The sequence below is a fragment of the Vanessa atalanta genome, chromosome 10 (genome assembly GCF_905147765.1).
Source record: "Vanessa atalanta chromosome 10, ilVanAtal1.2, whole genome shotgun sequence".
Taxonomy (NCBI): Eukaryota; Metazoa; Arthropoda; class Insecta; order Lepidoptera; family Nymphalidae; genus Vanessa; species Vanessa atalanta.
Window position 1 is genome coordinate 1371007 of NC_061880.1, and position 26450 is coordinate 1397456.

Here is a 26450-nt window from a genome sequence, read left to right on the forward strand (position 1 = left end):
ATGTGGTATTACTTATTTATTAATTGATTATTATACGATTTTTTTACCAAAAAGGTTTCTATCGAAATTATATAAAATACCAAATTCACTGTCAGAAATTTGCTTGTGTGTATTAAATGCGTGTAAAGATTCGTAACGGAGTAAATAATTGTTCAATAATAGAATGAATACTAATTTCGTTTTATTTGTTCGATATACATTTTTAATTAATCAGTGACCTTCAAGAAGGGTCGGCTTCTCGTCCTGGGAATGGCTTCGTCTTGTCTCCATAACTTTTGACCGCGTATTTCTATTTCTTCGTGCCAAGCTTCCTGAGTTTTTCTAAGATAAAATAAAAGTAAAGTTCATATATGTCTCGTCTATTTTGTTTCATATTTATTGGTAATGATATAATTTCTGTTTCAACTGCCAAAATATCCCCAATTTTGTGGCCTTATGCGAAACTAATTAAAATGATCATAAACTAGTCGCGGTCCGCGGCCTCTCTCGTCTTTTAGAGTTTAGTCAGCAGGTGTTAGGCAAAGAAATGAGCCTTTCTTGGGGTTTCATCTTTCAAACCAAATTTTATCAAATTCGGTTCAGTGGTATTAAAACATCGGATAGATAAGTGACTATGGGTCAATGTTCAATAAACAAACCTGCAATTATCTGTGAGTGGGCTCGTGTTAGGGAATATATTTTGCAACAACAACAGACATGGCACCACAACGACCGACAGGAACTGTATCTGTTCCGCCGGCTGGTTGACACTGCGCCGTCTGTCCATCATACTGAGGGGCGTGTAGCCCATCTCACGTTCTTGGTCGCCCTGAAGCAATTGGCAACGTGCAGTTAGGTTACACGAGACACTAAAATTATTATTTGTTTAAATACCAAATTATTGTCTATGAAATATTGTTTTTTTTTTATCAAAAATATATTATTAGGTATAATCTGTGTATTAACTACATTTTTTTTATGTGGTACCTAACAAAGGTAATATAGAAAGGTTTCTGTTGTTTTTTTATTATACAATTAATTTATAATCTTTACAATGTACCTGATTATAAAACTCTTCGTAAACTGCCTCTGCAATTGCTTTTGCCACGCCGAAGGGCTTACAACAGCCCGATAAATCGCTAGTCGTCATTAAAATGCCCTACAATGTTACAAACTCGTGTGTATATAGGTTTATAAGATAAGGAATCCAGCAAGTAAATACTCAATGTTAACTTTTAAATGATATTCAGGGAAGGAGTTCCCCGCAGCAAAAATTCGCAACGAATGCTTCTTTCGTTTATTATTGTTTAAGTTTTGCCAGTTCTAAATATAGGCCATCTATGCCGAGGCTGTGCTCTCTCTGATCGAGCACGGAGCAGGGCCCGCTGGATTACAGTAATTCGGATAAAAAATAAAAATAAAAACTACTATATACAGTATTTTTATATATTATCATATATTATTTATATATTATTTTAAACTGAAAAAAAAAGAATGTCAGTGTGGGCCACGTCTTCCAAGAAGACGACAAGCTCGCGAAGTCCAGCGAAGATCTGCTGATGTTTAGTAAAAATATAAAATAACGCCACAATTTATAAAAATATACATTTTATTTTTATAAAAAAGGCACGGGCAACTGTGAGCCCGTGGATTTTGTATATTAAAAAAAAAATATAGGCTGACAAGAATATCACCTGTCGTAATTTAAATACCTTTTTTCGCATACCTAAGTTAAGTTGGCATAACTTTCGCATTATTTTAACATAATATTGTTATTATTATTTTTTTACTTTATTAAGCCTAGAGGCGGCCTATTCGTAAATCAGCAAGTTACCTACCTTTAACAATTTTCGGTGCGAATTATCAGCCCAGTCGAATGAACGTTCGGCTAACAACGGAGTGAGCTGCGCCCTTACCTAAAGAACGTGGTCTATTATTTTAAATTCTAGAATGTGACGTCATTACTTCATTAAAGCTTATAGTAGTGCTTACTAAGTTTTACAATATTTGGAATATTGTAAAACTTAGTAAGTACTACTATTACGACATCGGATTCTTTATTGGATTAATTATTATTAATATAACGAAATTAATTTCGAGAACAGTAGGTATCATTATAATTTTTAGGCATAAAAAAAACTGGTAACGTAAAATTTCAACATGAGAAAACACAGCAAATTTAAATTGACGGCCGTTTAAAAATGCTAAATTTTTAATCATTCGTACAGTGCCGATGTCTATGGGCGGTAAATTCCACTTCTCATACGGTTTCATTTTTGCCAGTTTGCTTACCTATTATAAAAAATATTTTGAATATTTATTGAGTATACTTACGTGTAATGTATTTCAAAATACATTGAAATACATTACACGTAATATTTAACTTGTGCTAATAATTTCCTTCTAAGCTATGTATATTTATAGATCATATGTAATAAAAAAAATGATTGCAATACTTGAAAATAGACGGCTAGGTCGGTGCATAGGATATCATATTTCATCTCTTGCATGATCCGGTCTCGGTCGGCTATCGACAACATACTTAGCAAGTTTTTATCCTGAAAATTTTTATTCCTTGACCAAGCATAAGACTTAATAATTTCATATATAGTTTTAATTGATTTTTTTTTTAATTTTTTCTGGATTGAAGATTTATTTATATATATTTTTATATAAGTATACAAGATTATCTGTTAAGATAATAAATTGTACTTTTGAAATAAAACAATGATATACATTGATATTATATTCTTTTAGGTGTTATAGCTGATATAAAGGTTAATGATTATTACCTCAACGATTTTCTTAGCCAGGAAATAGTGGTGGTATTCCAACATTGAAGATTTGTACATTTGAGCCAACGGGTGTTTACACAACGATAGGAAATTATTGTTGTATCCAGGGTGGTCGAGATCATGGCAAAGCCCTGCCAGCATTAGTGCTGCTGTCTAGAATTAAGTTAATTTTTTTTTTAAAATGTACCTCATCAACAAAGATCGACACGTTGGTAAAGAAGATATGTTTTATTATATAGGGCCAATCTCGAAATCCTGGAAAAAACCCCAAAACAAAAAGTAAGCTTTGGAACGTTTGTAAAACCTTTAGTTCTTCCCGATTGTGTCGAATTTACTGACCCCGCAGATAGAGTGCACTTGTGCCAGCGTAATCTATATAAACTATAGTATCTTCTATCCATTTAGTCTCATACACGACATAATCATTATTATTATCACCATAGACGTTACTAGAAAAACCATATTTGGCAAACCTTTGCTTGATCACTGATTATTTTCAATCATACAGATACGAGGTAAACTTCAACAGATTATTTATAAAAGATGTTCCTTTTTTAATAACGTTACTCTCACCTCAACAAAATCGAAGTATCCAGGATTATTTATCAATATTAAATACATGGTATGCGTAAAACAAAACGCGTGTTCCGCGTTGTGATAAGGATTGCTTCTGTAACATCGCAAGATTGTCAAAGAGAAATCAGCTAAGTTCTGCCTTTCAAACTGTCTGTCCGCGAATGTTTCGACGTACATGTAGCAAATCAGTCCCGGCATATCTTCCTTGCTACCTTCGCTGATGTGGTAGTTATAACTGTTTGAAATTTTTTAGGTAAATTAATTTGAAACAAAGGATGTTTTAGAAGAACTTTGAAAAATAAACATTGTCGACACACATTTTCAAACAATTTCCAGTGGCTTGGTTAGGTTTTGTGCAAGCCCGCCTGGGTAGATACCACCCACCACTTTATATATTCTAACGCCAAGCAGCAATACTTGAATTGTCGTGTTTGAAGGGTGAGTGAGCCAATGTAAGTGCAGGCACAAGGGACATAACATCGTTCCCGATGTTGGTGGCGCATTGGCGATGTAAGGAATGGTTAATATTTCTTACAGCGCTAATGTTTATGGGCGGTGGTGACAACTTACTACGCGTACCTATCAATTTAAAAAAATATATTTCGACCAAATCTGTATCTTAAAAAATCTTTCGTATTGATTTATGACAGTACCTTTTAAAATTATGGGGCGGTAACACCATACCGTTTGTTTCCATGATCTCATCTATGTCATGACGACACGGTGCTAGATGCAGTTTCATCAAATCACGGAATACTTTATTTAGGTTTTCCTGAAATTAAATAAAGTAGTTGATATTTCCATTTATTTTTAAGGTTAATATACAATATCCATATTCAACAAAAATATGACAAATTTGCCTTGGCCTTCCGCCATTCAATGGAATAAAGTCAATAGCTTTAAATTACTTATTATTAAGTACTTACTTAAATACAATAACAAAGGTTGTTAAAATAGAAGAAAGTATGTACAATATTATTACGTGAAATATTTTGTACTGCTGCATGTTATAGAAGTGCACTATGAGCGAGCAATAGTTGATAAACACTTGAAATATAACTTCGTCTTCCGAGTCGAATGGCTGTGCGTTTGTTTTGTTTGTAAGTTGGACAACCCCTATAAAATTTAAATGAAAATTCTGTTGGCAGTTGGTAAATTTGACATTGGATATTGGCTACTTTTCGTCAAATTTCAATTCATGTATTTGGGAGTTTTAGTAAATTTTAAATTTGTAATTGAAAACAAACTAACCTATAACACCATTCTTGTCAACGATTGGTGAAACCAAACAAGATCTGACAACAACGCCAGTGGTTGGATCGATTTCTTTCGAAAACCTCGGATCTTTGTATGCATCTCTAATGTTCAATGATTCCCCGGTTTTGGCAACCAGACCTGCTGGAGTCTGTTCTTGGCTGAGACTTCATTTGAAACATTTAAAAAATTAAATGAAACGATGCAGCTTTATTCGCTTTATACTTTTACTAAATAATAATCCAAACCCTTATTGTTAAAATCTTAAAGGATTCATTGTAAAATTTAGGTTATATCTCCATTTCGATTCTTAGCAGTGTACAGTGTACACTTCAGTCAGTCGCTCAATGAATATTTGTTACAAAACAAATAAACAACAAACACAAATAAAATGTTGAACAACAAACTGTGTTTAAGAAAGTGATTAAGTTAAAATAAGTTGCATACTAACTTAACTTTTATTTTCTTTTTTGGTATTGAAGATTTTTCAGAACTCCATCCATCGTCCCACATATCAGCTAACAGATGTTCGCCAACATTGTCTTTATCTATTATGAAGAAACTGCTCCGCATAGCACCGATAAAAGATTTCACTACTGCCTAATGTATAACACTTTTATATAATTTTAGTATTCATTACTCGTGTATTCATTCATAATATAATGAAACAAGCACGGTAAGTATAATAATTCGGCAATGTAGGGTGTTTATTCTTTGTACTATTTTTCATATATTAATAAATATTGTAAGTAAAACTGAATATCACGTACCAGCATATCAGTGAGCATAGTGTCAATAGAAGCAAGGTCGCAGAAGTAGTTCTGCAGGAGCGACCGTAACTCCTGATTGAGATGAGCTGTACGCTGTAAGGTGATGCGAGCTTGTGCCTGGTGGACCGCGGCGCCTGCCCAGCAAGCTACACTTACCACTGTGTACACTATATTCTGTAGACGAGAGTGTAAAATTTAAATCGGTAAATTACGTTTTTATTATGTGTATTGTGAAAGCTCGTAAAACTATGACGTCATATTCTTTGATTTACGTATATTTTAATATTTTCATTCCTACCTTTAACATTGACAGACATAGACTGATAAATCTGTAGGACTTATAATGGATACAGGTGCCAGGTGGATAGATCACTCCTTTTCATGATAATTATCTTTGATAATTATCTTAACCGATATGGCCCAGTGGTTAGAACGCGTGCGTTTTAACCGATGATTTCGGGTTCAAACCCAGGCAGGCACCACTGAATTTTCATGTGCTGTAATTTGTGTTTATAATTCATCTCGTGCTCGGCAGTGAAGGAAAACATCGTGAGGAAACCTGCATGTGTCTAATTTCAACGAGATTCTGCCACATGTGTATTCCGCCAACCCGCATTGGAGCTGCGTGGTGGAATATGCTCCAAACCTTCTCCTCAAAGGGAGAGGAGGCCTTTAGCCCAGCAGTGGGAAAATTTACAGGCTGCTAAGGCTATCTTTTATTTCTTTTTTTTATTAGTATTTTTAAGGATTCTGTCAAGCACATTCTTCTAAAAGCATAAAGTGTCCTCTCGTCATTAGATTGTCACCATGAAACCGATATTTATCTACATGGATTAAAGCTTAATTAAAGATTTGGTAGAATTTTATGCGTTCACTCATATTTGTTTGAGTGGAAACTTTGCTTTCATGAGGTGTATTGGCATCAACGTAAAGTAAGTGACGCGTAAATAAAAAATAAAAACAAAAGTCTGACACGAAAATGGATATTACTCAGTTTACATTAAAATGTATATAAATTATCAACGTACTTGATCATAAGGTTCAGCATGACACCGGTACAGCTCAAGTACAGCATAGCAGTCGCCATCCGGTTTTATCACGGGCATGCAGAGGGCTACCTTCGCGTCCACCCACTTCAGACCTTCAGCGAAACGTCTGTCACGTTGTACATCCTCAATGAGCAAATATTCTTTCGTTGCTGCCACGTGTGCTGCTGCTATTTTACCCTCTCCTAAATATACAAACAGAAAAAAAAGGAAAAATTTTAATATTATATTTCTTGGTGGTGGCTTTGTGCTAGCCTGTCTGGGTAGGTACCACCCACTCATCAGATATTTTACCGTTAAACAGTAGTACCTAGAATTGTTGTGTTCTGGTTAGAATGGTGAGTGAGCCAGTGTAAGTACAGGCACAAGGGATATAACATCATAGTTCCCATGGTTGGTGGTGCATTGACGATGTAAGGATGGTTAATATTTCTAATAGCGCCATTGTCTATGGGCGGTGGTGACCTTAATTAGGATTATATATATAAAAAAGATTAATGTTTCTTTGTTACTTTTCTTTGATCCGAATTCAGTTGACACTTTGAAGCTATGTTTTTCCCTTGGGTAAATGTTGATGGTACTTCCATTTCAATAGATATTTTGTTATAAAAAAAATTTAATAACCTTTAAATTGTTATTATTAACTAGTGTATAAAGTATATAAATTTCAAACTAAATGATAAATTATATACATTTAGATAGCTTTGAAAACAGAACACAGCAAGCTAACTGAAACGCATAACTTGATACGCCTTAAGGCAAGAATTCATAAAAATAATTACGACTTTGCCTTTATTTCAAGTATCACGCACTCATCTCTTATTCTACCGCCAAATAGCAATAATCAGTATTGTTATCCTCCGGTTTGAAGGATTACTTAGCTACAAGTCATTACATCTTAGTTTCGAAGGTGAGTATCGCATTGGTGTTTTAAGAAATGGTTAATATATAACAGTGGCAATGTCTATGAGTGATGGTATACATACACTTAACATCATCAAAAAACACCCGCTAAACATCTTAAAGTAAGGCTGTATACATATGCATAGTCCATGTTTATTACACATGGCTTCATGTAACTCAACTAAGTTTTACCAATAGGTATGTTGATTTCGTAACGTTCAGGATTCTTGGTGGTTGGAGACATGAGCACGATTTCATTATTTACTTTGTTTACTATGTACACGAAAACACCTGAAAGTCCAATTAGAATATAGTATAGCTACATCTATAATACTTTTAGTATTGCTACTTGAAAGGTGAAACCCAAAAATTTTACCAAATTGAACAATTTAATAAAAATATATGGGATTCAACTATCCTACCTTCAGAAGTACCAAAGAAATTACGAAAGTTATATATAAGAAACCAACTTCAATAAAACGGATAGTAAAAATATACGATACATTTAAAACCCATCAATCATAATTTACAAGGTGGAAAGGGCTTGTGCAAACCCGTCGAGGGTCCACTGCCATAATCTGCCACTTACAAGCAATACTTAGTATCGTTGTGATCTGGTTTAACTGGTGAGTAAGACATTGTAACTACAGAAACAAGTGATATGACATCTTAGTCCTAAGATTGGAGGCGCATTGACGATGTAATGGGTAATATTACTTACAGCGTCCATATCTATAGACATTGATTAGAAAAAAAGCAACAACGCTACTAATTCATGAACAACAATGCAACCTTACCTGAGCTATTAGTTACCGCCTTAAGCACATTAGCCGTTTCATAAAATAAAGAATCAAGGTCGATTGTATCCTCCAAAAATATATTAAATCTATTAATGTCTAAATATGTTCCTTCTTTAGTCTCGTCTTCTTTTAGGCCCTTTCTTTCTATCTGGGCATAAGGAGCTATGACGCGCCTTGTTACTTTATCTAGCTTGTCTGATGGGACTAGAAAGTGAGACTGCACTTTGGAGAGATTAGGCAATTTCTTGCCGGAGTCATCTGTCTGATGGATCGTGTCAAGGCGACTTTTGACTGACTTTGCGCTTCGAGGCACTGGGTCGGTCATTTTTAAGTGTTTGCTAAACACTGTATTGAAGAAAATAAAACGATTCTACTATTATAAAAAAATATAGTTGTGTAAGTCAATTTGATGACGTTTTATGTCAAATTAGTTTTCGTTTTATAAAATTACGACCAACACGATTTATTTTTTTACGATATAGTACAGTGTTTACATGTCGCTTCAACATAAGTTATGTTATAAATACCATTCCGTTTCATTACCATACTAATTTAATTGTGTAGTAATGTGTGTAGAAAAATTAATAGGCTGGATGAGGATCAACCAAGGGAGCTGTTTTTAGGAGCGGGTATTCGACTTTGGACCACATTAATGTTATCAAGTAATTGTTCGAAAAAGGAAATTAATATAATGTAACCTTTTACTTCTGCTTTTTGGATAATAGCAAAGCTTTCGATATGATAGAACATGGAAAAATATAGCAGGCACTTAAAACCCAAGGTATCGAAAATAAATATATCCGAATAATAAAAATCATTTATGATAGAAGCACAGCCAAAATAAAACTTGAGAGAGAGTGAAGTGATTTAAATAGAGGCGTGAATTAATAAGAGGCGTACGTCAGGGCAATCCACTTTCGCCGAAGCTTTTCACAGAAGAAAACTGCTGCCAAACTAGCATAGGTAGTAACCTATAGGTAGAATGCTGGTTTGGCAGCTTACTCACGGCTACTAACTTACGGCTGCCAAAACTGCATGGAAAGGAGTGAGATAGAGAAAAGACTATCTCACAAAATAAGAAATGAGACCATAAAGAAACAAACGAAAATAAAAACAGTAATAAAATGGAAATGGACAGTACATACAATGAGAGGAAAAAAAATGGTTAAAATCAATAATGAATTGGTTTACTGGTCACAATAAAAGAAAAAGAGGTAGACCACTTAGAAGATGGGTGGACGATATCAAACTGTAGCAGGAGGCACATGGATTAGGGTGATTAACGATAGAGAGGAATGAAGGAAGTTTAAGAGCATACAGACAGAGTTGTCGTTGCATTGAGTTAAGCGAAAATATAAGAAATGTTAGATATAGGACAGAAGATAAATACTGTAAATGAAATACTGTCTGAAATAAAGGCTATTATTATTATTAATACGTTTGTATGCCTGCTTGCGAAAAAAAGTTAAAACTTAAAACAGATTAAAAAAAAAAATTATTATACAATTTATTACCAGTCCACATACGTATAAATTTTGTAAAATAATGAGAGTTCCGCAGTAATAAATAATGCCTTTTTAAATGACACAAGTTAACTTAACAGATTAATAAAAGTTGTAAAATAATTATTTAATAAAATCAAATTGAATAAGTAAATTTATGAAGAGTATTTGCAATTATAATTTAGGTAAATAGTTGGTCTCCCAGATTATTTTTCTTAACACTAAACTGGGCTTTTGTGCGTTTCAGGTATCGGGCATTATACTTGGTCCTTCGAGCCGGATACGTAACAATACATCACCTTCATAATTTTACTTAAACATGTTATAAATTTACAAAAACAATAATATAGCTTTATTTTATAGACACTCAGCATCTCATGAGTAAAATAATAAAGTTAATTTATTATTAATTAAAAAATACCTTACATACATACTTAATGGATACTTTTTTAAAAAATAATTAATTTCTCATTACTACATATTATTACTGTTAGTGCATAAAGTCGTATGTATTACTGTGTGCAAATTTCATCACAGAATACAAGTGATTATTTCTTTATATTGGATTAATATCAGGTCAACTTTTCCTCATTGCTTGTTCCAATATAAACCAATGTTATGGAGTTAAATCATAAAACAGGGCTTAACTTAGGACTGTTTGCAGTAATGAATTAGGATTCAATTTCACCATACGACATTTTACACAAACAGTAAAGCTGTAACACAATGCAGAGCTTGACCTTAATTTTATCCTATGAATAAAATATAAAATAATGTATAATTTGACTTTGTAAGTACGAGATAAGGATTTACAATCTACTTCTAAACCCTGAAATGCATTAAACTACTTTTTCTAACATTTATTCTTACAATAGTAAAAAAAAACATTTACACAAAATAAAAAAAATATATATTTTAGTACTAAGGCAATATAGATAATTTATTAGTTAATTTATTTAAATTTAACCCTAAACTATAAACATTGAGATTTTAAAACTGTATTAAATAGATTTTGCGACTCAATTAATAATCTATTGATAGTATTACTATTACACAAATAAAATAACAAGCATATTGTTAAAAATAGCAAGATTTTTATCTCTTGTCAAAGTTTAATTATGATTGAAATTCTGTAAAAGATATTCTATAGATAATCTATAGGTCTTGAGCAAATAGAAGCTCTGTGGCAGACATATAAAATGCTAATTTTGCATTATTTGCACCAAAATTGGTTAAATCATTTATTTTCATCACCAAAAATACATTTCACTCTGTCTTATTGCATAATTAATTTTCTATGTACATCTTCCCATTTCTTTTTTGGACGATCAGAAAAAAATAATTACAGCATCTGAAAAGCAATTATAATCATACCCATGAGTTACCATCCACCACTGTAGCATCATTACTTTTGACAGGATATATATATATATAGGGCAAATGACTATTCAAAATGTCATACATTATTATGATATAGATGTAAAAATTGTAAGTAACAAACAACATATAGATGTGGATAAAACTTGATTATCAGAATATTATTATATTATTTAAAAGTTGTACATCCAGGTGTGCAAGACATTTAGATGAGACAATTTAAAAATCTTCATATTAAATTCACACAAAATGTAATGGTGTTTTTGTTTTAAACAGTTATAATGATTAAAAAAAATTTTTTAGAGACCACAGATCACATAAAGAATATGTTCATTTTGATTTGTAGGCACATTCTAGTTTAGTAGTACTTTAAAATAACACTGGTAATATTCTTACAAACTTGATTTCATGTAAAATGATACAACAGTTCCATATATTTTACAGTAGTACAGATTGCTAGGGATTTGAGAATCCATTGTGACATACATATAACTTAAATTACAGGTTCATTTGTTATATAGATAATGTTTACCTTCATTGTAAAGGTTAAAATTTAAAATTATATTACATGATTTTTATAGTTTATATACCCTTGAGCAATTACGGCCATGTTATTGGTTTTCTTTCTTTTTTTATTGGTGGACTGCCAGTGGGAGAGTTTACCTAAAAAATTAAATTAATTTGAGTTTTGTTCATACTATAACACTTTAAATAAAATAGTGATTATATACAATATGGTTTTGATTGATGATTGCCTCGTAAGGTTAGTGGCTAGCTTAAAAGGCTATAAATCTTGAGGTCCTGGGTTCACAGGACCAGGGATCTCGGTAACAGTCCAAAATCAGAGAGTTGAGTTAATACTACCATTCCTTAGAGCCTATAAAGCAGCTGATGACTTTCCCGTTGCATTGGATTTGTATTGTTCTATGGGATTATGAGATGTATTATATGTTTTCTTAAGAAAGGTATCATTAACTTCAGGATTGTTTAATGAGACCTTATATTGATAAAAAACTTACAGCATCAATGGACATCTTCCTCTTGTTGTTATGGCTATTATTAAAAGCGATATTATTGCCGTCTAGCTTAATCCTTTTCATCTGACCAGAGAGCATATCAGATGAAGGTTTTAATCTTTCAGTGTTTGAATATGACTTTTTTCTGTTATTAATATAATTGTTATTTATCGCATCCAAGTTCTTGGCTGACTCAGCGTTCGACATACGGACTTCGTTCAAAATTTTACCTCGACCCGAATCACGATATTTTCTTTGCCCATACGGAACACAAAATTGATGAAATAGATCTAAAAGCTCGTCTCTTGCCTTTATTTGTAAATTATTTATTCGTAAATGCCTCTAAAATAAACAGTTCATAGTTAAATACGTCAAAAATTACAAATTTGTCGGTGTATTTTTAGAGCCCTGTTTTACCTCTCGAATGACTTGTATTAACTGCTCATTTGACAATAATTCTGGATGTAACAACATATCAAAAGGTACAGCCATTTTTATTCATAATTTCATACATATTTTAAGATTAATATATTACGCAAAATACTCGCTCTACAACAAACAATAGGCGCCAGAAAGAAAAACCTGTAAATGTCAACATGAAGTGCACAATATGTTATGACAGTTGAGAATGTGGCTTTTAGCACTTTTCGGTATATTGAATTGTCGATGATCAAAGACATTCATCATTTAAGTCCAACAAATATTATTTAAGGTTAAATTCTGTTGTATATATAATTGTTTTTAAATAATAATCTTATTCTCAATCAAAATAACCGTAAGAATATAATAAAACAGAATATGGTAACATGGAAGTTCTGTCATTTGTTATGTCAAGCGCTATTGCTGACTGTCATTCCGCAAGCTTCGATTGTTTGCTTCACTGTTTTTCTAATATTTATTTTGGACTCTTGACTGCATTTGTTGTCCCGCGTTTTGTTTAATAATTTCCGTGGTATGAAAGTTATGATTTTCCTGAAATAGTATCTTTGTGTTATTGCAGTTCTATTCATTTATTAAAAAAATAAAAAAAACAGTTCGCCAATAGTGTAAATACCTTCATGTTACTAAATATTTTTTTAAGAACAGCTGTGCTTAATTGAGCTAAAAAAATAGCGCGCCAATGCCAAACGTCGCCGGGAAAACGTCGATGCTTAAAGTGGATCGGAAGAGTTTTATTTGGTGGGACTATGTTGTTTCTCAGTGCCTTAGCCATCGGAATGATTACTGGCTTGCAAAATGTCACCACGGAGGTGCCGACTGCGGAAAGTGACGTAGGGACGACGGCGGTAACGGACGGCATGGGGTTGCTAGAGACGACGAAATCGTCAGCCGGGAACGACTTCGTAAACGTGACTATCCAAGAGCGTACATCGATGTGGGACTTATATCTTAACCACTGCCCCAAGTGGCGTCCGATAAATCATATATTTTTTCAAGCAGCCAATGTGTTCTTCCTGTTATCCTTCCTGGCCCCACATACACCCACCGGGCTGATTTGGCTGAGAGTGGCTCTGGTACTTGGCTGTGCCTTTTCAGGCCTTTGGGCTTGGAGTATAGAGTGCTACCTAGATGCTGTGGTGTGGAACAGTGCATTTATAATTATTAACTTTGTGTACTTTGCTGTGCAATTTTATTTGATGAGGCCGATTAAATTTCATAAGGATATTGAAGAGGTAAGTCTCCTTATAAATAATGTAATAATTTATTTTATTTTAAAGAAAATACATTCACATTCCATAACCCTGTTATATATTCTCCTGCATGCAATTTATATAAACATAAATCATAAATAATTATCATATTATTTTTAAAGAGTATTATTTATCTTACTAAATTATGTTTTTGATTTTATACATAATATATTATTATATATGCAATATTTGGTCTGGATAGAATGTGTTTTGTCATCCACACTTATCAAGATTTATAACTAATGCAAATTTATTACTCTCCCGTTAATAACATGATTGTTATATGAAATGTTGATTCAATTTATCTTATCAGATGCTGTTAGTTATATGTACTTGTGACTTTATCAATTCCTAAAATTATAACTTTTGCATACAGTTTTAATATTATTTATTTAGGTGATTGTAAAATAACTCTTTACTTTTCAGCAAGCACTCAAGGCTCTTATTGCTCTTGTTCATTACATAATGCATTATAAAATCTAAGATAAAAGGATAAAATTAATTAGTATTTCTCTTAAAATTATATATTAAAAGCAGCATCTCAGTTGTGATAATGATTTACCATTCATTTTTATGAAAATTACTCATTTTATTGATAGACTGTAAAGACATAAAATTTATAGAAATACCTGCTTAATAATAATGTATGTTTTTATCACTTTTAAATTTTCATGCATTGTCAATTGTCTGATTTATGTTAATTAATTTACGTAATGTCACTTTTTAATTATAATTTCTGCAGTCAATGTATGGAGTAGGGTGTCCAAAAAAACTATTGCTTTGTTAATCTTTGTTAGATTTTTGAAAATCAGTAATATAGTATTTTTATATATTGAACTAGGTTTGCACGGGTCTGTCACGGTATCATGCGTAAGCGATCCCGTGGCGCCTGCCGAAAGACGGAGAGAGTACCGTGGTTTTTTAGTGGGTATTCTGGTTTTCCGGGGCGCACTCGGCAACCAGGGCAAACAGTGAGTCCCACATACCCCCCGCCCCCACTTCCAGCCGTGGGGGAAGCGCGTAGCGCGTTTTACCAGCGAGAAAAAAAAACAAAGATTGCGCGGGTAGAATAAGGATATACTTAAAGCTGTTATATCGTAATATTGTGTAACTCTACTGGTTTATGTAGGGCACTTCAGGTAAGCTTGAACAAACATCGCCATATTTCAGCCAATTTTCACAAAACCCTAATTATGTACCTAATCTTTCCTCATGAATTACTCTGTCCATTGGTTGATTGTCCACAGTATGAAAATCTTTTCGGTAGTTTTAGAGTTTACCGGGTTCAGACAGACAGAAGTGGCGACTTTGTTATATAGCTTGAAATTTCGACTATAAATTTGATGTAAATTTCATCCGAGACACGAAAAAGACCGAACTAGAGAGTACCTACATTCTTTTACCGCCTTAAAAAACCTGCAGCATTCAATAATGTATAAACATGAAAAGTTTTATGCAAAATTTGATGTAACAAAACGGGATATGGGTCGCGATAAAAAAATCCAAGTCAACGCAAGTTCCAACTTGACTCTGAGCTTTTGACGTACTTGTTACTGGCACTAACCTGACTTTTAGTTGGCAAAGAAATCCGGAGCATCTTTTCGATCTTCAATAAAAAAACCGGAAACTGATATATTCAGTTATAAATTTGTATTCTCAATTTTTTTACTATTTTTAAACTATATATTCTGTATTTACTACAGATTTTCCGATCTACTTCTTTACAGCTTAAACGAACAAACTTACGTAACCAATCAATTACCACTATACCTAACTGAACTGGAATAATAACTTACGGTCAGCCATGAATATTAGACATTGAAATTATTAACGAAAAGCGAAAAACAAAAGACAAAATATGTCCTCATTTTTTGGCGAGCTAGTTCAAAAACTAGATCTAAAGTATTGACAGTATGACCAATTAAAAAATCGGTGTTGCTATAAACCCGTACCTAAAAGACTAGTTTGACGAGGAGAACTAGAAGATAGGCATAAAGGGCACCGATTGTCGTGGTATGGATGTCACCAAGAAGAGAATTATGTATGAATGTATTTATAAGGTAAGACCGAAAAGATGAGTGGTGTTATGTGTTAGGTGTGAGATGTGAAAGAAGAGAGTAATATGAAACAGAGATTGAGATGAATTGTAGAGAAACGCTTCGTCAACATCAGATAAGGGCCAAGTATAAGATAGTTATATACACTTATTTCTGCACCATTTAATCTTACTAATCGTGACCTTTAATCTCAAAGATTACCATCTAACAATATCAGAACTTGGCACGTTGTAATTTAAACTTGAATTAAAATTTAAACCATTAAGTTCCTGGCAAATTGCCAACGTTTCTATTTATAGACCAACCACTTTCATTTCATATATAGTTTTGATGTTTATTATATAACGTAAACGAAAACTACAGTTTGTGAATGTCTTACCTTTTCTAGAAAATTCTACCTGAAAATAATAAATTTTCAGCATTGCTTATAAATGTCGTCAATTGTTGTCTTGATAAGAGAGCTATATAGTGTACAATAAGTTGGCCCTCGTATACTTTGTATCTTGTAAAGGTTTTATTGACAAAGCAATCACTATTAACTTTGAAGTGCTTTTGGTGTTGAGATGGTCGTAACTGTCAGAGTAGTGCAATTTATTTGGCCCACTTACCAAACGTATAGACATTAGCGGTAATGTATAATATATATTATATGTTAGGATTTTGTAGGTGCAATGTCCACCGAACCCCTGACTCAGCAACTAGCACCACACGTGGCTCGTGTTAATAAATTTAGAGTTAGTCCATCACAAAACACAGATCAAACCCGACGTGTAAAACATATCAAACAAATAAAATTAACATTAATTTAGAATTTTATAATATCATAATTGAACACTGTAGTATTATTAATAAAAGCATTTATTTCGAAACTCAATTTTATCACTGACATTATTATAATAATCAAACAACCTTCAACACTAGTAACTATCACCCTACTTTATATCATTAAAATAAAAATTTTAAATACTGGGCCGAGATGGCCCAGTGGTTAGAACGCGTACATCTTAACCGATGATTTCGGGTTCAAATCCGACAGGCACCACTGTATTTTCATGTGCTTAATTTGTGTTTATAATTCATCTCGTGCTTGGCGGTGAAGGAAAACATCGTGAGGAAACCTGCATGTGTCTAATTTCAACGAAATTCTGCCACATGTGTATTCCACCAACCCGCATTGGAGCAGCGTGGTGGAATATGCTCCAAACCTTCTTCTCAAGGGAGAGGAGGCCTTAACCCAGCAGTGGGCAATTTACAGGCTGCTAATGTAAAAAAAAAAGTAATGCATTATCAGTTTGATAATTATAATGAGCCTAAAGTTGATCTAATGTATCATTGTAAATCATATTTTTTTAATCATTTTCAAAACAACCTAGTGCCTTAGAACTAGGTCAAAAAAACTTAGTTCGACATCACAATATTTGGCAAGTCAACAAACGTTTTGCTCAACAATGAATCATATTGGTTTCGAAAGCCAATAGATATGGAAGGGATATACGGCGCGCAATAGAGGCCTTCCAGCGTGCATTGGGTCTATGCGATGAGAATTATACAGTTAAATATATATGCTACATTTCAGATTCCAATATAGTATAAAAATAGCACACAAATTGTCTCATGTCGTCACAAAAGTTTTTATCGATTGATTTTTACGCAGGATAAATATTAATTAAAATAATTATGTTATTAATTTTGTGGAAAAGTTTAACTCTTCACCCGATAGAATGTACGTTCCGAATCGGTTTTATCTTTACATTTAATTTAATCCTATAACATGAGGATTCAAAAGTCCTTAACCGTCATACTAGATTCAATTTTTCTAGTTCAATAGAACATATATTTCGACTTGCATCCGCTTAAACCTTCTACCTTGTAAGTTTAGTCGTCGCATTTAAGTTATTGCCTGAGTTGAGACAAATATTGTTGTCGTACGTAACTAATTTGTTTCTTCCTAATGCTCTCTCGCTTAGTAACTAATTGATTTTGTAATTCAATGAATATACAGAGTTGCTTTAAAATTTGATTTGAAATAACGAGTTTAAAACAAATCTGTGTTTCAATCGCGGATATAATTTCGCTGCTTAATTTAAAGAAAAAACAAATCGTATCACAATTAAAATAAATCTATTGAAAACAAAAGAAGACGAATTTGACGTCAAAATTGACCATGATCTATTGAAATGGCCCAGATGGCCCAGTGGTTAGAACGCGTGCATCTTAACCGATGATTTCGGGTTCAAACCCAGGCAGGCACCACTGAAATTTAATGTGCTTAATTTGTGTTTATAATTCATCTCGTGCTCGGCGGTGAAGGAAAACATCGTGAGGAAACCTGCATGTGTCTAATTTCAACGAAATTCTGCCACATGTGTATTCCGCCAACCCGCATTGGAGCAGCGTGGTGGAATATGCTCCAAACCTTCTCCTCAAAGGGAGAGGAGGCCTTTATCCCAGCAGTGGGACGTTTACGGGCTGCTAATGCTAATGCTATTGAAATATCTAGTACGTTCATATATTCGAATCGAATCTCAACAAAATACCACCCCCTGACCGTAAACTCGTTTACTGCAGGAAATAAACTATATCTTAGTAAGGAAATGGCAAATCCGCCGGCGAAAGGTTCTAAACTTCATTGTGTAACGTTCAAGTACAGACAACATGAGCAAGATCGATCATCCTAGCGTCTTAGAAGGATTTAAGTTCCAATCTAGCAACGCCTTGGTACGGTTTCATCTATGAATGTTGTCATTAGTAGAATTAATTAATTATTTTATTGGTGTTTTCTAATCGTGTCGAATATAATTCAATTTAAACTTTTATTACTGGTTTTAATGTGCACAAACAGGGCAATGATTATATTTATTATAAAGGGCATACAATAAAATACTTATAACTGGCATCTATTTTTTTAAATCTTTTACTGTAAAGTATAAATATATTAATAATATTAATACCTTAACATTGAAAACGCCTGGATTTAATCTACTTAAAATAGCAGAAATATACTCAGTGGTAAGGCTTTGTGAACCTGTCTGGGTACCAACAAACAGAAATTATTTGTATTGCGGTGTTGCGGTTTGAAGATTGAGCCTGGGTTTAAAGCCATAAGGAACGTAATGTTCAATATAATTAATAGTGCCGAAAGTTGTTTTTCGTGGCGGTAGTGGTAACCATTTACGATTATGTGACCCTTTTGTACGTCTGCCTTTTTATATCCATTCGTTTCAAGTACCAGCGCAATTGGAAATATTTACTAATTTTAGATTTAAATTCATAGTCATTTTATCTGGGGCGATAACTTCGTCAGCCTATTTGGTGTAAAATCGAATAAACTATTTAGCAAAGTGATATTTCAAATACCTATTAGATATTTAATTGGATCACTCCCGTATCTGATTTAGCCTTTATTGATTAAATGTCATTTGGTATCATCAAAAACTTCCAAAATGTACTAGCTTCTGAGAAAAGCCTTCACTGGTTAGATAAAAAAACTAGTTTTGTAGATTGCACAGTTCCAATAAAAGTACGGTTAGTGAAGATCGTCGTTGCACCGAAAATGTAAATTTGGTTAAATTATACAAATGTTTCAACAGAGATCTTTCTGATAATATGTTATTATAATTACGTCTATTTATATTTTTATCGAAATGAGATAAAGTCGTATATTTCATTGATCCTATCTATAATTGCATACGGTATTAATAAATTATAGATATTAATATTAATATCGTTAATATTCAAATTACAATTCGTTTTAACTACGAACAGTAATTTCTAGTTGAAATTGAAGTTTTTTGTTGAAAAAATAGTGTCTTGATAGGGCTTGGTGCAAGCCCGTCAACAGCAATACACTAAGTTTTGCTGTTATGGGGTAGGAGTTTAGGGATATCGTTGTGTTCTGGATTGAAGAGTAAGAGAAGCCAGTGTATCTATAGACACAAGCGGCGTAACATCTTAGTTACCAAGATTGACCGTGCATTGGCGATATAAGGAATGGTTAATATTTTTACAGCGTCAATTTCTATTGAATTGTCAGGTACACAGGACATAACTAATTAATAGTTTTGTACTTCCACAAACTAAAATACAACTTCTCGATAGTTATAGTTACAAAACCGTATAATTGTATGTATTTATTCTTTATTAACTTAATTATAAATTTATGATTAAATAGGCCTTTGATAAAAACAATTACGCTAATTAATGTCACGATAACAAGCTGATACTATTCTGTTTTGTTTAAATGAATGGCAGTTCGACACACTGTATTTTCGGATAATTATGATATTGTGAACGTGTGAATTTTCCCATGTAATCAAATGTAGTATTGTAATTTTAATATTAGTTTTACTACGTTAATGTCCGGTAGATGTCTGATAAAAATTTGTGTCATTTGATGATGGCCTCTAGACCGATTTCGGCCAAGGCGAACCCTAAAGTGACACTAGCCATCTGCGCGGTATATATAATATTGTAAAAGTTCATGCGTAAACATAAACGCATTCTCGGGTTCCTTACACATAAGGATGGGAAATCCGAAACGATCGAAAAGAGTTCAAGCGTAGTATCACGTAGGTTTCACGTGCTTTCTGAGGCAACAGTTTTAAAACTGCCAATTTATCCACTCCGGCTGCGGATGAGATTTTCTGGACAGAAAATTCAGTAACTTTTTACTGGCCCGAACTGGGGTTCAAATCCAAAACCTATGGGCCTGCGAAAATTTAGCCAATTTTTTGCTAGCTATTTTTGAGATACCACTTAGTGCTATCCCAGCTTGGTACCACAATGGTGATATTTACTTGTTCTATAACTAAACATCACTGATTACCATTGCAGTCAGTAAGCATCTTTAAGCAAGTCAAGGCGTATTCGCTTTAATGCCAATGTTACAGACAGTAAATTCAAGTAAAATTTATATTTATTTTTTTGACAGTGGCTTTCATAGCTTCTAATCGTGCTAATGGTCTAAGCGATGGTTATCTTCGCAATATATTCAATATATCACGATAAATTTTGTACTAAAAATATCCAAGTTTGTTGTTTGGTTGGCATTTTCCTATAAAAAAGGAGGATTTGCCTTCAGCTACCTAACTTAACTTTCGTAAAATATTTCAAAGAACTATAAGTGTTCTATACAATAGAATGTATAGTATCGATTCCATGAGTCACTTCTTTAGTAGTTGAATTATGGATATGTATCGCAAGGTTTATGTTATAAAAAAATCCTGATTAATGGCTTTGATAAAATATTCTTAATGAATGAACTTTCCAATAAACAGAGTTTAGATAGACCAACGGATTGATACTTACATCTCGGACGCCTGGGGTTTAAAAGATGGAGGTCACACGTGTCCTTTTCGCTGCTGTACGCACTAATGAGGATTGTGGGGAGCGATTACTTCGCGATAGCCGGCGGGGTGTCTTATATCGCAGCCTCTCCAAACCATACCTAAGACAGACATGACAGTGGTATTAATGGGTAAGAATCCCACATAACCCAATGTCCTTAGGATCCAATGTCCACCTTTATGAAGGTTAAAACTGCATAAAAAAAAGTTGATTAAATCTTAATCGATAATCACCGGTTAAAATCAAGCCATGTACATACCATGGATCGTTTATTTTCATAATTTGTCAATACGTGAAGTACATGTGTATGCATCAAACCAAATCTGAGCAGCGCGTTGGAATAAGTGAGGCGTCTACTTTATAATGAACTGATTTATATTTTTGTCTTTGTCTCGAAAAAAATAGAAAATGCTTTATCTGTAAAGAAGAAGAGAATGTTTGGTTTGCGTTTTTGTCCGCTTTATTCTCGGGGAACTTTTAAAATCCCATTTATAAACATATTATTGGTACCCTCTTCTTCAGAGAGAGAAGATATGTAGAAAAAATGAAATGTATTCGTTTAAAGCTTGAAGCGTTAAAGGAATATGAAACGATAACCAATTTATAAACGAATGAATTTTAAATTATTATATTTCGACTAAATATTTATGCATAATCTCATATCCATCCAATAATATTTAATTTTTTCCCTTAAAAAGTACCTAATTTAAGTGGGTCCCAAAAAAAAACTTAAAACTTTGCGTATTCGTAAAACCAATTGCTGTTTTTTCAAGTGCCACTTGACGGATTTTACATTCCAGAAATTATAGCAGGCAGTTTTAAAATATAATTTTTACATTTGCACATAAAACTACTGCGTCGCTATTATTTTCTCATATTTGTAGTATATCTTCCATTTCAAGTGTTTATGTTTTGTTTTGGATATAAATTCTCGTATTAAAGTTTCCGGTCGGCTCATTACTCTCGTCACGTAGTACGTTACTCATAGTGAATAATATTTTCTAAATGTAGTGTATTTTACGTCACTTAGTAACGTATTTATCGGTGTTATCCCTTCGACCTTTTAGTTCAAATGGAATCTTTAAATATCTCTGAGTTTTTATTTTTATATTTGGTCTTTTTCTTTCTTAGCCTTTGATACAACTTAGAATTTGAATATTTCTGTATGAAAATATTTGGTGTTTGTTATTTTCTTTAGGATCAAATTTTACTGGTACAGTTTAATTTTATTTCTGCAGAATTATACTTTTCTGTATTAGAAAAAAAATGTCTTATATGAATGTCGTAGTGGTATGTCGTATTTTATTTTCAAGATACGCATCCCTCTAACTGCTCGTCATGAAAGACTCTAATTTATGTCTATGAAATTATTACGTACGCTGTGCCGTAATTTCGTGTCTCTGGTACTTTTTTCTCGAATTTCATTTGCTCTGAAAATTTCTAGTTGCCTTATATTCGCAGAAATTTATTTTACAAATAAACTAAAGTAAATGAAAAAAACAGAGCGTAACGAGAAAAACGCAAATGTATTTTTAATATTTACCTCTTATTATTTATCATTTATTATCTTCCGATTATATTTAATTGTGTAAAATATGTTAATTTTTCTCGCTTATTTGTAATGAATATACTTAAAATTCCTTATTTAGTTTATTTGTAGTAGTTAAGTGAATTACCTTAGTTTAACGAACTAAAATATACCATTTATTGCCTATAAGATTTATTTATAGGCTTTCTAATTATATCAATAGTTCCAGTTCCAGTAACTTAAACAAATGAAGCTACATTTCAGAACAATATTGAAGTATCTTATATGCGACGAGAAACAGGAACAACTTGTTTGCTTCTATTTCTCATTGCAAATAAGTAGTAGTGTTCAGGCAAAGATCTCTGTTGGTCTTATAAGGAGTCTTTTTACATTTGATTTCAGTCTGGGTTAGTGGGGCAGGGTGAACGCCCCCACTGACGTCAATAGGGGCGTGCGTGTGATGTAATTCTGCATTTTTATTAATGGATTTATTAATTGATATTAACATGGTTCTATTTTGGATCTTAATAAGCATAAATGATGGATTTATCACAATTTAGTTATTTATTAAAGGGTTTTGTATCATATCCATGTTTAAGTAATGTTATATCACTTGGAAGATTGTTTAGCATGTTTTTAACCAAACGTATTTTACAATTTCGCTCTGCAAAATTCAAACTAAATGTGCTCTGATTTATGCTGGGAACAAAGTTTAAAGCGGTGTCCAGTGTGGCTTCAGACTTAACTTTTGAGCTTATTTCAAGGATATTTGAGCCTGTACTGTTATTGTACCTGATTCTGTCATCAGTGTTGCCTAGAGAGTTTGACCTGATAAAGTTAAAGAAGAAGGTTTTATTACGTTCCTTTTACCTGACTTATACAAAACATATCATTTGATACATTGAAGAAGTATTGATCTAATTTTTAGTTTTGAATCAGTTTGACCATAAATCCATGCAAATAATTCGTATTAAGAAAAAAAACAAGATGAACTCATGAACAAGATTATTTTTTATCGAAAAGAACTTTCTAGAAATATCAAATTCGTAATAAAGTCTGCACGCAATGGTTGTTTGTGGCAGGTATTGATCTATGCAAGGTGTTGCACCCCAAACGCGATGCCCCAATATTGCAAGCGGTCTGATCCAGTTAACCTCTGTTATTTAGCTGCGATTGATTTTCTCTGCTTTCATAACCATTTTTTACTCTATGGTCTGTTCTAGATGAATATGTTAAATGTTACTTAAATAACATATTATATTTGGTAATAACAGTGTTTTTATGTGTACCTCTTAATGTTTTGGTCGCTATTTTATAGATAAAGTATCAAATAATTTTATTCGGTATCATATAAAACCAGTGAACGTTTGTATATGTTTTTAAGGAAAATTGTGAAGGTTACTGCATGCAAAGGAAGGCAAAAACATCTTTTATTTAAAATGTAAAATGGCTTGACTTGACCAAACTTGACTTTAAGTGGACCTTAAATCCTTATGTTAAAGATCTGAATTTCAAGATAGATTTTACTGGACAGTAACATTATTTTGGTACGTAAATGTAATCTGATGATTATTGTCTCTAAAGATATAGTGATAATGATACATAAAATGCTATGCATATCGATTCTAGTATTTTAATTTAATTAAATCACGTCGGTAGTTCGTCGAGTCGGTGGCCTGTTTCACCTGCGTTGAAATATCATTTTTAAATATCATGCTCCCTTTAAATTTTTACTATACTAACATCATAAATGCAAAAGGAACTCTCTGTCTGTTTGTTGCTCTTTCACTGCCAAACACTTCACCGGATTTGATAAAATTTAATATATATATTAAGCTTGAATTCCAAGGAAGGACATAGGAAATTTTTTTATGCCTTTATATCTGACGGCCAACGTCTAAAACGCGAGCAGAGCCGCAGGCGACAACTCGTTTAAACTATTTGTAAGTTTTTAAAACATTAATTGGCAACTTGACCTAAAATATATTTGCGACATTGTTACCTTAATAATTTTATTATTAAACGAAAACAAAAGCCGTTGTGTAATTTCAAATGTATTAATAAACCTCCTCAGGTTTCTCTGACGTCCTTTTAGGAGGATCCACCCACTCTGCAGACATTTTATCGCAAGAGACAACGCTTTGTTTATGTGTTTCGTCGTAAAGTGTAAGTTAGCTAGTGTTGTTAAAGTCGAAATGAACATAACCATTTAGATCTCACGGCTGGCAGCGCAGTGGCAATAAATGGAACGTCGAATTTTCCTGAATTTGCGCCATTTCTTGGACAGAAAGAGAGATTAATGCAAGTCTAACAAGACTATTCTGTTACTCATCTACTTTTTATCAAGTATAGTTCTTGTTAATGTCTTTGTTCAATAAATAGTATATTCAGATTGACACAGAGCTTCATCGTAAGTCGAGTTACGATAAATTGTTGTGTCTCTTTTGTTACATAACGTCATACTAATTAAGTACTTCGTACGTTCTTCTTTGATCTAATACAAATTGACACAAATATAATTTTAAAGCCGTAGTTTTTAGCCGTAGATACTACTGGCTTGGTATAGAAATTCAATCAATGATACACGTCAAGAATTTTCAGTGAGTATCTACTGATTTAATTTCAGTTACTAACTCCAATTCGTAATTTGTAAATTGTAATATTCAGTTAATTTTGTAACGGTTTGTTTGTTTATTTTTTCAAAGTGACTTTGTTTTAATTACACGCGCTTGTGAAGATGATAATAATAATAGATTTATGAGGAATATATTGTAGACAAGGCTCGAGTTCTATGCAGGACACATATAGATTCTAGGGCACTACGATAAAGAAGTCAGTCAGATGTGTTAATCAATTATTATAAGCTTGCGGTCTGCTTGTTGTATTTGTTTCCTGTGTATGTGCAAATCATTTTTTTGCGTGGCAATATAATTTACACGTAGTATTATAATTTACACGTAGTGTTGATAGTAGTTAGTTATCATCTGGTAGGTAGTAGGCATTGACGTAATTAGAGGAACATAAATTTCACGCTCATCACCATGTGACGTCAACAATCTTAATTTAAAGCGGGTGAACAGCTAGTTATGGGATAATATTATCTACTAAGACCTCCAAAGGGCTCTGTGTCTTCAGGTATATTTTTATGTACATATTGACTTAGTAGCTTCAGATAGGCTTATAAAAGTATTGTCTCCTGATTTATTAATGTAGGTAGATATAGATTTAAATCGTATTACACTTTATGCCCTTTTCCCTTTTTAATTGGAACACGGAAGGCAATATTTCTCTACCAACTAAATGTTCTTCTATATTATATTTAACGCTTGTAGAACGCTTTTAATTAACAATCAGCCTTAATAGGGCCTGAGTAAAAGTTCCAGTCCTTTAGGCTCGAATGACGCTCATGTTAAGCACCAGTCAATGTGAAAAGTGTCACATTGACAGGTGTAATGTTCTATGATGAATCTACCAGCGGCAGTATTTTCACGATCCCTTTAATAATTATAAAAAAACAAAATAATCGTTCAAAGATCAAAGTGATCCATGATCGGAATCTGTCCGGTTAAATGATAATGTAGGAATTTCTGATCTCAGCCAACTGGACGTTCAAAGAATTTTAATATTCAATTAATGAAACTACGCTGAACCACTATTCGTTCTTCTTAATGAAAACACAAATATTGCATTATCTGTGTATTTTTTAATTTTTAAATTAACGATTTTTTTTGGACAATTTTGCTGTTAATTACAGGCAATTGTTTTTTATTTGAGATAATATAAAAAAAAAATTCTATCATAATATTTTAA

At 32.8% G+C, this 26450-nt stretch overlaps 3 protein-coding genes across 4 annotated transcripts in view; 1 reads left to right on the top strand and 2 right to left on the bottom strand.

Annotated features, from left to right (window-relative positions):
• Window positions 1-180: 180 nt before the first annotated feature.
• On the bottom strand, window positions 181-8448 carry LOC125066833 (cAMP and cAMP-inhibited cGMP 3',5'-cyclic phosphodiesterase 10A-like). The gene is made up of 15 exons (XM_047675117.1): window positions 8121-8448; window positions 7516-7614; window positions 6403-6605; window positions 5375-5548; window positions 5056-5204; window positions 4602-4771; window positions 4333-4466; window positions 4004-4122; window positions 3348-3585; window positions 2772-2927; window positions 2436-2537; window positions 1818-1895; window positions 1040-1138; window positions 639-808; window positions 181-321 (listed from the first exon to the last, which is right to left on the bottom strand). The coding sequence occupies exons 1-15, from the start codon at window positions 8446-8448 to the stop codon at window positions 207-209; spliced, it is 2334 nt and encodes a 777-aa protein (XP_047531073.1). The 3' UTR covers window positions 181-206.
• Window positions 8449-10842: 2394 nt separating this feature from the next.
• Window positions 10843-12574, bottom strand: LOC125066835 (ashwin-like). Its single transcript, XM_047675119.1, has 3 exons — window positions 12436-12574; window positions 12022-12360; window positions 10843-11665 (listed from the first exon to the last, which is right to left on the bottom strand). The coding sequence occupies exons 1-3, from the start codon at window positions 12508-12510 to the stop codon at window positions 11603-11605; spliced, it is 477 nt and encodes a 158-aa protein (XP_047531075.1). The 5' UTR covers window positions 12511-12574; the 3' UTR covers window positions 10843-11602.
• Window positions 12575-12856: 282 nt separating this feature from the next.
• Window positions 12857-26450, top strand: part of LOC125066696 (blood vessel epicardial substance-like) — a 59283-nt gene continuing 45689 nt past the window's right edge. For both annotated transcript variants that reach the window (XM_047674919.1, XM_047674920.1), the window contains exon 1: window positions 12857-13691. In XM_047674919.1, the coding sequence (XP_047530875.1) occupies window positions 13206-13691 (486 nt within the window). In that variant the 5' untranslated portion in view covers window positions 12857-13205. The remainder of the gene's footprint in view (window positions 13692-26450) is intronic.